Source organism: Phascolarctos cinereus, unplaced genomic scaffold (assembly GCF_003287225.1).
Source record: "Phascolarctos cinereus isolate Bilbo 61053 unplaced genomic scaffold, phaCin_HiC Scaffold_4;HRSCAF=312, whole genome shotgun sequence".
Classification (NCBI taxonomy): Eukaryota; Metazoa; Chordata; class Mammalia; order Diprotodontia; family Phascolarctidae; genus Phascolarctos; species Phascolarctos cinereus.
Window position 1 is genome coordinate 261,879,838 of NW_027555847.1, and position 13,836 is coordinate 261,893,673.

At 40.2% G+C, this 13,836-nt stretch overlaps 1 protein-coding gene across 1 annotated transcript in view; it reads left to right on the plus strand.

Moving 5' to 3' along the window:
- The first annotated feature begins 1,016 nt into the window (after positions 1-1,016).
- The window catches only part of SLC5A10 (solute carrier family 5 member 10), a 180,416-nt gene continuing 167,596 nt past the window's right edge, over positions 1,017-13,836 (plus strand). The window contains exons 1-4 of the mRNA XM_021004503.2: positions 1,017-1,144; positions 11,118-11,189; positions 12,958-13,062; positions 13,727-13,786. Of these exons, the coding sequence (XP_020860162.1) occupies positions 1,034-1,144; positions 11,118-11,189; positions 12,958-13,062; positions 13,727-13,786 (348 nt within the window). The 5' untranslated portion in view covers positions 1,017-1,033. The remainder of the gene's footprint in view (positions 1,145-11,117; positions 11,190-12,957; positions 13,063-13,726; positions 13,787-13,836) is intronic.

Genomic DNA, 13,836 nt, shown 5'->3' on the forward strand with positions numbered 1-13,836 from the left:
AATATTATTTTAAAAAGAGCCAATAATAGGCAAAATGGAAATTTTAATACATTCTTTCCTAGGTTTCTGTTCCCTGATTTCTTCATTATCCCCTCCTTTACCTAGGCAGAGTACTTTCATTCACTTTGATGGCATTGCAAGGTGTAAGGATTTTAGAACCCTTCTGCCACACTAATTAGGGACATTCAAATCCCCTTAATCACCTTGTCAGATAAGACCATCAGGAATGACTAAAAGTTCCTTTCCCCACCAGCAAAGCGTTTTAATATCAACTAGACTCCAATTCCTCAGGAGTCTTCCCTTTCCCTTCCCACCAGCATGAATCAGCAAGAATCCCCAGCACCACCAATTGTAATGGAATACTATTGTGCTGTAAGAAATAGTGAATGCAAGGCATTCCAAGAAGCACTGGAAAATATGTATTAACTGATGCAAGGAAAGGGAAGCAGACCAGGAAAACAATATACATAATGAATATAATAATGTGAATTAAAAATATCACTCAAAAGCAGTTGATCTAAGATTATTTGCAGTGGTTACTCGACGTTGGGGAGTAAATGATGCTTCTCTCAATCCCTTTGACAAAGAAAGTTTGCTCTGTGTGGTATCTTCTCTGAGATATGGAATCTTCAAGCTGCAGCAAAAGACTTTAAACATTTTTGGAGTAAAAGTTAATTTTCCCCAGCTATGCATTCACACAACCTCCTCTCCTCTGTTAGAGTCAGGACTCTGAGATAGTGCCCATCTCTTGTGGCTATCCAGAACAGCATTTTGTACCTCTAGAGGCTCAGGTTGCTTTGTAGACATGCAGCCTTGGATCCCACGCAGTCTCTAGTCATATGATTTTTAAGCAGAGGCTAGGAAACCAAATGAATTGTACTTTGAAGCTGTCCTCACCCCACACAGATGTGTCGTGGGCTGAAAATGACATCATCAGTTGGTTTAATGATCAATTTCTAACAAGAAAGCCTACCACAATTGGTTTGTTCCTTTTTTTGCCCTCATTCAGTCTGGTGCTGAAACAGAAGAGATCATGGCAGACAACTCTACCAGTGACCCTCACTCCTTTAGGCAACAGCTTAATGTGACTGATATTATCATCATCGTGGTGTATTTTGCTTTAAACGTGGCTGTGGGAATATGGGTGAGTCCCAAGTGGAAGCTTCTTGCATTTGACTTTTTGAAACGTAGGACATTTTTTTCTAGTAGGTTTTGGGAGGTGATAGCATGGTATAGTGGATAAAGTATCAGACTTGAAAACAGGAATACCTGGGTTCAAATCTGGCCTCTGACATTTGTAAGCTGGGTAACCCTGGGTAACTTAATTTCTATGTGCCTCAAGCTACTTCCTAAGGCTATCTCTTGACCCTAGGGGTCATGAATGTGTTGCAAATCTGCAGGATTTCCCTATTCTAGTGAACTCACAGATTATTCGATTATTTAATAGTCTTGGGGGATATGAGTTAAGTAACTAAGGGACAATGTTATAAAATGTCACTGCCACATTTCCTTGTGGATCTTATATTATTATAAGGCCACACTTTGAGTTCTAGTCGTGGCTCCAGCACTTCCTAGCCAGGTGACTTTGGGTAAGAGTTTCTTCATCAGTCAAATGGGGACAATAATAATATTTCTTGCCCTTCCTTCTTCACAAGCTTGTTGTGAGGATACAGAATTACTTTAAAAAGTATGAACTGAGGGGGCAGCTAGGTGGCACAGTGGATAAAGCACCCAGCCCTGAATTCAGGATAGACCTGAGTTCAAATCCAGCCTCAGACACATAACACTAGCTGTGTGATCCTGGGCAAGTCACTTAACCCCATTGTCTAGCCAAAATAAATAAATAAACAAACAAGCAAATAAATAAATACATGAATTAATTAATTAATTGATGGAAGAAGTATGAACTGAATGCTAAGTAAATATAAGGGATTTTTATTTGATAATGGAAGCCTAGCATACTGGAAAGTGCACTGAACTAGGAGCTGGGAAAGATCTGGGTTTGAATCCTACCTCTGGCAAATAACTAGTTCTGTAACCCTGGGCAAGTCACTTGACTTGTTTGAGCCTCAGTTTCCTCATCTGTAAAATGAGAATAATACCTACTTTACCTTACAGATTGGAGAACAAGTGAAACAATGGATATAAGGTGTTTTACAAACCTTAACATGCTATATAAATGTAATTTTTTGCTATTATTGTTACTATCATACTCCAGTTATGAGAAACAGCACTGTGTGGTGGATAGAGCCAGGCTTGGAATCAGGAAGACCTAGGTTCAAGTTTGGCTTTTGACAGATAATGTCTGTTTGACACTAGGCAAGGCAACTCCATAAGATTAGAAGCTGAGGATGTAGTAGGGGGAAGTTTAAAAAAATCTTTTTTTTTTAATTTTCAGTTAATCATTTATTTTCTCTCCCTCCCACCACCCTTACCCCCAACTGGGAAAAAAAAGAAAAGAAAAAAACCTCTTGTAACAAATATTTAGTAAAGCAAATCAAATCCGCGTGTCCAAAAAGGTATGCCCCATTTTGCATCTTGAATCTATCACCTCTCTGTCAGGAGATGAGCAGCATGTTTCATTAGTTAGAAGGAAGGTCACTGGGAGGTCTTACATAAGAAAAATCAAAGATCCACCCCTACCTCCCCTGCCCTCCCCACCCACCACAAAGTAAGTCAGGTATGAGCAACAAGTTATTTGGAGCCCACCAGCTAGACCCCAGCACAAAAAGATTTAAATGACAGTTTTTCAGTCAACCAGCATTTATTAACCACCTACTATTTGCCACACACTGTGTTAAGCTCTGAAGGTTCAGAGAAATGTAAAACACAGCCTCTACTCTCAACTCCAATGGGGAAGACAACATGGAAACAACTATATAGTAACAAGAAATATACAGATAAACTGGGAACAGTCTCAGGGAAGGCACTAAGATTGAAGAGGAATGGGAGAAGCTTCTTAAAGGTGGGATTTTGGCTGAGATTTGAACCTCCTGTTCTATGCCTGATGTTGGACTTGAAGGCTTCCAGGGCAGGCTTTCCTTGGAAATGACAAATCTCCAATGTAGATTTCCTACCTTGCCCTGTTTCTACCATGCTTCAGTGCTCTAGATTTCCAGCAATGTTTTGCATGTAATTTAGATAAATTGGCCTCGGTGGGAAGATCCTTGGCGTTGCATTCAGTTATGCTGCTTTGGGTGAATAATTCACTTTCTCTGTTCTATTCTAAGCCTTCCCCTTGAGCTACAATCGCAGGAAAGTAATAGGTGGTTCTGGTCAGGGGAAAAGGCTGACAAGATCTGGTTAATGGGACCTTTGACAAATCTTTCAGCCTCTCTTGAGCCTCAGTTTCTTTACTTGTAAAAGGAAGTGACAAATGGCATCCAAGGGTCGTGGAAAGGGCACTGGATTGAGTCTCAGTCCTTCCTCTTAACAGCTGTATGACTGTGGGCCAGGCACTTCCAGTTCTTCCAGTTCTAAATTCTGTTATCCCGTGACCTACCCTACCTACCCAACAAAACTGATGATAGAATTATATGAGAATCAGAGAATTTAAAGGAACTTTATTACTCAAGAAGTCCAATCCAAGCAAGAATCCTCCTCCAGCAAACACCTCCATCAAGCTGTCATTTAGTCTCTCTGGAAAGATAAGAGGTGGGGAATTCACTATCTTCGAAGACAACCCATTTTTCTTTTTCTTTCTTTCTTTCTTTCTTTCTTTCTTTCTTTCTTTCTTTCTTTCTTTCTTTCTTTCTTTCTTTCTTTCTTTCTTTCTTTCTTTCTTTCTTTCTTTCTTTTCTTTCTTTCTTTCTTTCTTTCTTTCTTCCTTCCTTCCTTCCTTCCTTCCTTCCTTCCTTCCTTCCTTCCTTCTTTCTTTCTTTTTCTCCTTTTCCTTTCCTTTCCTTTCTTTCTTTCTTTCCTTTCTTTCTTTCTTTCTTTCTTTCTTTCTTTCTTTCTTTCTTTCTTTCACATAGCTTGAATCTGCAATTCTATATATAAGGTGAGAGAGAATTACGATTTCCCCCTCCCCCAACTCAGTTGATACCTTAGCATTTAGTCTCAGATGATGAGGTTTAAATGCAGCAATAGTGTCGAACTAACTGCAATATTGTGGTCATTCTCCATCTGCTCTAGGAAGGGGAGTCCAACACAAATAGGTATCAAGAAATATGAGTTGGAAGTGTTCCCCATCTATTAGAAAGCAGGGTAGCTATGGTGCAGGGCTTTATCTGTGAACATTTTGCAGGGAAATTGGGGCCATACTAGAGTCTCTCACCAGCTCTCTGCTGAAAAAGGCCTCCTGGATCCCAACCCCAACCTTCCACCAGGCTTTTCATGGCATATGTCCAGGACTGGGATGCTAGCTGAGAAATGGAACCTAACCCATATACACCTAAAGAAATGAAAACAATTAAAAAAAAAGAATGGGTAGATAGACTGGGGGAGTAATTAATAAAGGAACTCTCTCATTCTTGGCTGGTGGGCAGGACCTGAACTGAAGGCTGTACCTCATTCCCACCACTTCTCACCCCTTCTTTCCAAAGAAGAAAACTTGAGACCTAAAAAGAAAAAAAAAAGCAATTTTAACAAAAACTTTTCTTTGAAAGACTGACCCATCTGTAGCTAAGTATTGGAATTTGGCTCCTGGGCAGTCCCCTCCCTGAGCTTCCTCACACCTTCAGATAATAATAATAAAAAATCAAACAGTTCTGTTAGATTCTAAAAGCTATTAGATGTAAATAATGATGAGTACAATTTAGATTTTTATTCACAAGGTGGTAATGTTTTATAGAAATAAAGAATGCATTTACTAACAGATAACAGAATCAACCATTGCATTTTTGGTGAGTATGAGGATTATCTGGGAGTCCAGAGTCCCAAAGCCTACCTCACCCTATCCACACCCACTGGAGCATACACACCTACCTCCCTGTCTCTGCTCCCCACTTGCCCAGTAACTGAGGCAGCCTGGGACCAAAGTAATCTATAAAGAAAAAAAAACTTAAAGCATTTTTAATGAAAACTTTTAAAAAATGGTTCCCTTTGTAATAGTAATATTGAAATTCGGCCACTGGATTTTGCTGTCTCTGGGCTCCCTCTTCCCTTTCTTCACTCCTCCATTTTAGTAATCCCTTATGATTACAAAGAGTTATACAGAGTAAACCCTTTCTCTGATGGAATTAAAGGGAGAAACCTCATTGGACAAGCAAAAGTTGGACATGCCTTTGTAGGACTTTAGTCCTACAAAGTGAGAGAATGTCAAGCCAGGACTGCAGACTTGAGAGCTTTGTTGAAGAGGGGTGAGGTAATTTCTCCACTCTCCCCCATCAGCTAGCAGAAAATCAGGAAACACCCCATATAGTAGTTCAAAATATTGCCATTTTAAGAACTCCAGTCATAATTGAGGAAGAAGAGATATATATTCTAGATAGGCTTGCATATAGAAAGGCATTCACTCAAGGGAGGAAGCAACTTTGAGGATGGGACCCCTGGCAACAGAGAAGAAAGTTGTCCAAGGACTCGAGTGACCTAGCCTTTGAAATCCAGTTGAGACTGCAGAGTACAGACCAGCAGTGAGCACCTGTGGCCTCAGGGCCCTTTAACTGAATCCAAACTTCATAGAACAAATTCCACTAATAAAAGGTCAAAGAACAGAACTTGAGGACCTAGAGGGCCACATGTGGCCTCGAGGCCACAGGTTCCCCACCCCAGTAGACAATGAGAACCCAACTGAGCAAATGAACTAGCAGAAATGCTGCCAACTGGGGGCAGCTAGGTGGCGCAATGGATAGAGCACCGGCCCTGAAGTCAGAAGCACCTGAGTTCAAATTCGACATCAGACCAAACACTTGACACTTACTAGCTGTGTGACCCTGGGCAAGTCACTTAACCCCAATTGCCCCCCAAAAAAATGCTGCCAATAGTCTTTGTCTTCTGGAATACTGTATTCAAATTTCTTTGCTCCTTTATAATGGGATCACACACTAAATCTTGTGTGATCCTGACTGTTCCACAGTACTTAAAATCTTTATATCTGGTTGCTTACAGTACTTTTTTCCCTTGACCTGAAAACCATAGATGTTAGCTATGATGTTCCTAGAAATTTTCATTTTGAGATTTCTTTCAGGAGGCGATTAGTGAATTCTTTCTATTTTCACTTTGCCCTCTTATTCTAATAGATCTGGGCAATTTTCTCTTATGATTTCTCAAAATATAATATGTAGGCTCTTTTTTGGGTAATGGCTCCATGATTCTCCAATGAGCTCTCCTTGATCTATTTTCTAGATGAATTATTTTTTATATGTAATACTTCACATTTTTTTAATTTTAATTTTTTAATTTTTTTTCCACATGCTTTTGAGTTGAAAATTTTTCTCCCTTTTTCTCCCCCCCCCCACCTTCCCCAGGATGGCGCACAATCTGACATAGGCTTTACATTTACATACCCATTAAATGTATTTTCACATTAGTGAAGTTGTAAGTAAAAATTAAAACCAATAGGAGGAACCATCAGAAAGATGAAACAAAACTCAACAGAAGGTAAAAATAAGTGATAGCGATTCAACTTCCATAGTTCTTTCTTTGGATGTGGACAGCATTTTCTATCCCGAGGCCTCTGGAGATGTCTTAGATCCTCGTAATGCTGAGAAGGGTTCAGTTTAACATTCTTAGTCATTGCATAACGTGGCTGTTATTGTATACAAAGTCCTCTTGGTTCTGCTCACTTCACTCAGCATCAGACCATGTAAGTCTTTCCAGGTTTTTCTGAAGTCGGCCTGTTCATCATTTCTTATAGCACAATAGTATTCCATTACATTCATATACCACAACTTGCTCAGCCATTCCCCAATTGATGGGCATCCTCTCAATTTCCAATTCTTTGCCACCACAAAAACAGCTGCTATGAATATTTTTGTACATGTGGGTCCTTTTCCCATTTGTTTGATCTCTTTGGGATATAGCCCTAGAAGTGCTATTGCTGGGTCAAAGGGTATGCACATTTTTGTAGCCCTTTGGGCATAGTTCCAAATTGTTCTCCAACATGGTTGGATCATTTCACAACTCCACCAACAATGTATTAGTGTTCCAATTTTCCCACATCCTCTCCAACATTTATCATTTTCTTGTTTTGTCATGTTGGCCAATCTGATAGGTGTGATGTGGTACCTCAGAGTTGTTTTGATTTGCATTTCTCTAATCAATAATGATTTAGAGCATTTTTTTCATATGACTATAGATGGCTTTAATTTCGTCATCTGAGAACTGTCTGTTCATATCCTTTGACCATTTATCAATTAGGGAATGGCTTGTGTTCTTATAAATTTGTCTTAATTCTCTATATATTTTAGAAATGAGGCCTTTATCAGAGAGACTGGTTGTAAAAATTCTTTCCCAATTTTCTACCTTCCTTCTAATCTTAGTTGCATTGGCTTTGTTTGTGCAAAAACTTTTCAATTTAATATAATCAAAATGATCCATTTTGCTTTTCATAATGTTCTCTATCTCCTGTTTAGTCATGAATTCTTCTGTTCTCCATAGATCTGATAAATACCTTACATTTTTATAATATTGATGTTATAGTAACTTTGCAGAAATAAAGATAGACATGAATAATTGGAAAATATTAATTGCTCATGGGTAGGACAAATCAATATGATAAAAATGAAAATAATTGCTTAAAATAATTCTCTTATTTAATGCTATACCAATCAAACTACCAAAGGATTACTTTACAGAATTAGAAAAAAAATAAGAAATTTCATATGGGAGAAAAAAAGTCAAGAATCTCAAGATAAACAATGAAACTAAATGGCTCTGGAATATGCACAAAAGAGCTGCTTCCTGCAAAGCATGAAGAACCTCCATCTCAGATCCAGAAATACTTCTTGCCCGAGGACAAAGCAGCATACCTCATTCAGTCCCAGCGCCAGAAGTCTCCACCTCTCCTCAGCATCCCAAGACCTCTTTCCCCATATGCTGATCTGGGCTAGAAAAAGATCTCCCTCTGATTTTCCCCTGGATTTCTGGATCAGGATGTGGCCTGGTACAATTCCTAGGTCTTTGTGGAATTGTGGTGACATGGAGCTGAGCTGTACTGCTTTCTCCTATATCACCATCTTGGCTAGTTTCCTAACTACTTTATTTTACAGATGAGGAAACTGAGGTCTGAGGAGGTAACCCAATGTTACACAGGTGATAAGTCTTAGAGGTAGGATTAGCCAACTGCATGATTTTGTTTGTATAGGCAATCCCAGTGAGGAAACCCTCTCTACAAATGGAGATTTGGAGAAACTCCTTCAACCAATCTAAACTATAAATAGTAACATATATGTACACATACTTGGATATATTGACACACATGTACATATTTCCTTATACTAAAGAAATCACAAATGAGGATGCATGCACACACACATATATGTTGACACAGACGCATTTATATGTGTATTCAGATTTGTGATTTCATCAATCAATGAGAAATCTATATCTATGTATCAACCTAGAAGATTATAGATTTGGATGGGTTGAAGAGAGGGTATCTCCAGAAAAAAGTAAGCCTTGCATTATCTTCCTTTTCCTGGGGGATTATTTAGTAAGACGGGAAAATGTAGAAAGAGGATTAAACCTGAGAGAAGAACTCCATCTGAACCCCAGAATCTCCAAATCTGAGGGATGTGACCTCAGAAGCCATTGAGTCCCACACCTGCACAAGGAGCCTCTCTACAGCAACTGTTGCTTGAAGACCTCCAGCAAAGGGGGACCCAACTAAATTCTCTTTATTATACCATTTCTGCATATGTCCTCTCTATAACCATGGATTCAAAGATTGATTTATCTGACTTACCAGCCTGGTTATCAAAGCACTGGGAAAATGTGAACTATGGTTTCTTCCCTCGTGAATTTTGGGGTCTTCCCCTTCATGCTTGTACTTAATAAATCTTGGGCCACTAACAACAGATTCATATCACCTCGGTCAAGTAGTCAGTGTAATGCTTACTATGGGGGGAAAAGATTCATTGGTGAGGAATAAATGAACACAAATGCCCCAGAGTCTTTCCTGTTTGCAAATCTGTGCTTGCTTAATTTACTATTGGCAAATAAGGATTTCTCATTTGGGAACCATGTGGGTCTTGAGCTTTAGCTAGAGAAAGCTCCCAAAAATGTCTCCATGGGACCTTCGGGATCAGGCTGATCCTTAGAGCTCCCTCTACTGATATTATACACTAGTCATTTTTTTTCTTTTTGGTCTAAACCTATGATTTCATCTATTTGGTAAGGGACTCCTGGTGTGGAAAATCCCTCCTTTGATACAAATCAGTTCCTTTTCTGTAATATGTAGTTTAGAGAGTTTCCTATGCCTCTAAAAATTAACTGACTAGCCCATGGTTATACCAATAAAAATTTTTCAAAGGTAGGACTTGAACCCAGGTTTTTCTGACTCCAAGATTGGTCCTCCATCTACCACTGCTTTCTGTATCTCTAATAAGCAATAAGTATAAACAATGTTAGTCATCCTTCATAGTTTTAATAACAATAATAGAATTTACATTGTCCTTTAAGATTTGCAAAACTCTTTACATAAATTAACTCATTCAATCCTCACAACAATCCTGTGAGGTAGATACTATTATTCTTATTTTACAGAGGAGGAAACTGAGGCTGAGGAAGATTGAGTGGATTGCCTAGTGTTAAAGAGCTAGTAAGTGTCTGAGGCAGAATTTGAACTTTTTATGACTCTAATTCTAGCAACATACCTTTTAAAAATTATCTCCTACCTATTATCTTATTTATCTTATTCTACCTTCTATCTTATTTTGGTGCTTTGCAGTATGTAGGAAAAAGTATCATTATCCTTATTTTCCAGATGAAGACTAATGTCCTGCTTTGTTGTCTCATGGTGGCATGGAAGAAAACTTGGGCTGTGACAATAACAGCTAACATTTATAGAGAACTTTAAGGTTTGTTTGAAAAGTGCTTTATACACGTTAGCTCTTTGTGGAGTCTGGCAATAGCCCTGTGAGGTGGGCTGCAGGTATTATCCCCATTTTACAGATGAGGAAATTGAGATGCAGAATAGTTATTTGCTTGGTGTCATATAGCTAGGAAATGTCAGAGTCCCCAAAATTCTGTCAAATGTCAGAATTTGAATTCAAATCTTCCTAACTGTTACCCACTACATCATGCAGACTGCAAACTCCAATACGTTCTACCTACCGAGCTGGAAGAGCTTCTAGCCTAGAAAGGTATGAAATCAGAAGTGAACTGTGTACCTGTCTCCAAGAATCAGTTTAACTAAGGTCAAAGAAGCTCATTGGTCAGTGGGTGTTGAACATTTTTAGCCAGAGTAATTCATGAAGACCATCTACTAAATTGTAGAGGGGCTGTAATCTGTATTCATGAAGGAAGAATCATGAAAATGTTTTATGACTGAAATACCTTCTCTTTTACGTGGCCAAATTTTACCTGTCTTTCATGTCTCACATTCTTTATGAAGCCTTCCCTTAGCAATACTTCTTTCCTCAGCAATCCTTTAGTATTTCTAGTCTGTACTATAAAATGTAATGTTTAATTTATACTACCCAGCATAATTCTCCTTTTATTTTCAGTGTGCCAGAAAAGTCTGAGGTCTTTCTAGGCAAGCCTTTAACTCTTGTCATGCCTAACCCCATTAAGCAGTTGAAGATCCCTTGGGAGTTTCTTTGATTACTCTGTGATGGTGATGGTGATGATGATCCTTCAGATTTTGGGGACACTTTTGCTTTCCATATGCATCCGAGACATCTGAGATACCTGTGGACCCTCGCAATGATCCTGTGAAGGAGGTGGGCCACAGGAATCACTAAACTATAGATGAGAAAGCTAAGGTCCAGAGAGAGAACCTGATGTGGCCACACAGTAGCTGGTTAGTAACAGATAAGGGGTTAGAACTCTTCACTGTGTCTTTTCTACTGCAAAGTCCACTTGCTTGGTATGGCTGTAACTCTGGTCACCCCATAAGTCCCTTTTGAGTGGGTTTGGGCCCAATTCTCTAAATTTTGAGAAACCTTGGTTGTTGATCTCTGGGCCCAGGGAGGGAGTGGGTATATTCACCTCAGGACCTTTCTCTCTCTTTTCAGTCTTCATTCAGAGTCAACAGAAACACAGTGAGTGGGTACTTCCTTGCAGGAAGAGACATGACATGGTGGCCAGTAAGTATATTCTGAACTTCCCCTCTCTCCTCTGCTGCTGAGCTTCTCTCCTTTTAACCCCTCCTTCCCTTCTCCGTCAGTCCTCAATTCTTTTCTCATTCTATCATCTTTTCCCTACTCTCAATCTTTTCATCTTTCTTCAGTCCCCCATATTCTGCTAGCACCTCTGTCTCCTCTTGGCTCCCACCCAGTACATCTCCTTTCAGTGTTGTCTCCCCTCAACCCTGAGCCCTCTCTCACTTTCTTTCTGCTTCCCATTTCCTCACATTTTCCCTAATCCTTTCAGGTTCCTATCTCCCCTAACCTTCCTTAATAGTGAGGGAAACCCTGGAGGGATTTGGAGGCTATGGGAGGGCATGACACACCCCTCCCCTTAAGAATGGGAACTGGGCCTGTGGCAGAGGTGAAGGACTAAGGATGGGGGAAGCTAGAGGCTCTATGGTGAAGTTTTGGTATTTCCATTTCCTAGATCATCGCTTCTTAAACTGTGGATCACGACCCCAAATGAGGTTATGAAAAATTTGGCAACAGTAAAAGGTTTCTGAACATGCAATGACCAAAAATTAATTTAAAAGCAAATGCATAATGAACCCCGGGTGTTTCTGGCAATGCTTGCCAGTGTTGCATTATGCAACTTCACTGAAGCCTTGGTTCTGAACCCAAAGGAAGCTCACTTTGCACTGCGCAATCTGCCAAAACTAGAAAAGGGATCATGAGTGGAAGAAGTTTAAGAAGCCCTGTCCTAGATGACCTTTCCTTGGGATTCACTCAGGGAGGGAAAGGAATTGAACTATGAGAACAGGAAGGCAGCAGTTGGTGCAGTAGTATCACCCTCTATCCCCCTTTGAAGTTGCTTTGGGTAGCAGTCTTTTTTAAAAAGGAGAACTGAGGACCCTGAGCTGCTGTTGTACTGTTCCTAAAACTGTCATTAAGCTGTGGCTATGAAAATGAATAGATGTGTGTGTGTATATACCACACACACACACACACACACACACATATACACATATACATATATAGACAATATAATATATATTACATATAATATATAGATAGGCAATAGGGAGAGCAGGGCAGTCAGGTGAGATGTTTGTGGCAGACCAGTGCATATTTGGGGCGCTCCTGCATTATGGTTGTGGCCTCGAGGAAGTCTTGTGTGCTGCTATGCTGCAAGCTGCCTTATGCCTCGGGCACTGTTGGCTGATTATGACTCTGGGTCATAAGGTCAGCAACAGCTGCGTCCTTCATGAAACCTTCTAAGCTCTCTAGTCTCTATGGCTTTCCTGTGTCAGAGGCTAGGCACTCCTAACTGTCGAAAGTCATGGGATTCTGACATTGGGGTACAACAATCATACATACTGAATTTTCTGGGACAGTTTTTATTTCAAGGGAGGAAAAGTCTTTGCAAAAGGACTAGCTTTTGTCAGTCCAAAAATCTGAAGATCAGGACAATATGATCATGATATATATGTAGTCACTTTTCAGACCCAATGTTAGCTGGCCTAACCTAGATGAAGACCCAGCAATGGAGGCTGAGAAGGAGTGATCAGATAGATAGGTTGAAGGAGAACCAGGGGAAAACAGTGCTCCCCAAACACTACAATGTATGAATCTATGTTCCTGACTTAGAAAGTCATGGGGATATATCTAGTAGTGCAACTTTGGCTTCTGTTTCCCATCTGGTTGCTTGATGAACCTGGGAGGGCAGGAGAAGATGGGATTGGATAGCACAGAGGAACTGTTTGCTCAGGTGTGTTCTGTTCTGCAGATTGGAGCCTTTCTCTTTGCCAGCAGTGAAGGATCTGGGCTGTTCATTGGACTGGCTGGGTCAGGAGCAGCAGGAGGACTGGCTGTAGCTGGCTTTGAGTGGAATGTAAGTGCCATAGTCTGTATGGGCTATATGACTTCTGAGATCCTTTCCAACTCTAGACTCCCCAAACATTCCTGTTTTAGTTCTTGTTTTAGAGAATCTAGGGAGGCAGCTGTGGTGCTTGGTCCCAGGGCCCCTGAATCCTACTCCTGGCTCTGCAACTTCGCATGAATCGATCTCCTCTCTGGGACTCAGTTTCCTCCTCTGTAAAACAAAGGGGTTGGGCTACATGATCTCTCTGAGAGACCTTCCAGCACAGACATTTTGGGATTCAAAATGTTGGTCAAATTAAGTTGCTTTTGTGTCTAAATCTATTTTCCTACCTTAGAAAGTTATATTGAGGGCTCAATTGTTTTTTGTTACTGTCTGAGGACCTTTCAGGGTCCTAATTCTGAATGTCAGGACTGTGGATTTGTGGAAATAAAATGTAGAACCTCAAAGTTGGAAGAGACTCTCAGATATCATCTAATTGAAATAACCTCTTCACTTTGCTAAGGAGGGAACTGAAGTCCTGAGTAAATTGACTCAGCTGAGTTTACCCAGAAAGTGAGTGGCTGAGTCAGCGCTAGGGCCCAGGTCTCCTGCCTATCACTGTAGGGCTCATTCTTCCCACTGCATCCATACCATGGAAGGAGCAGGTACTTATCCTACCTTTGTTTCTCTTTAGGCGACATATGTGTTGCTGGCACTGGCATGGATATTTGTGCCCATCTACATTTCCTCAGAGGTGAGTCTACATCCAAGAAGACCAATGATACATGGTGGTTTGAACCTTGG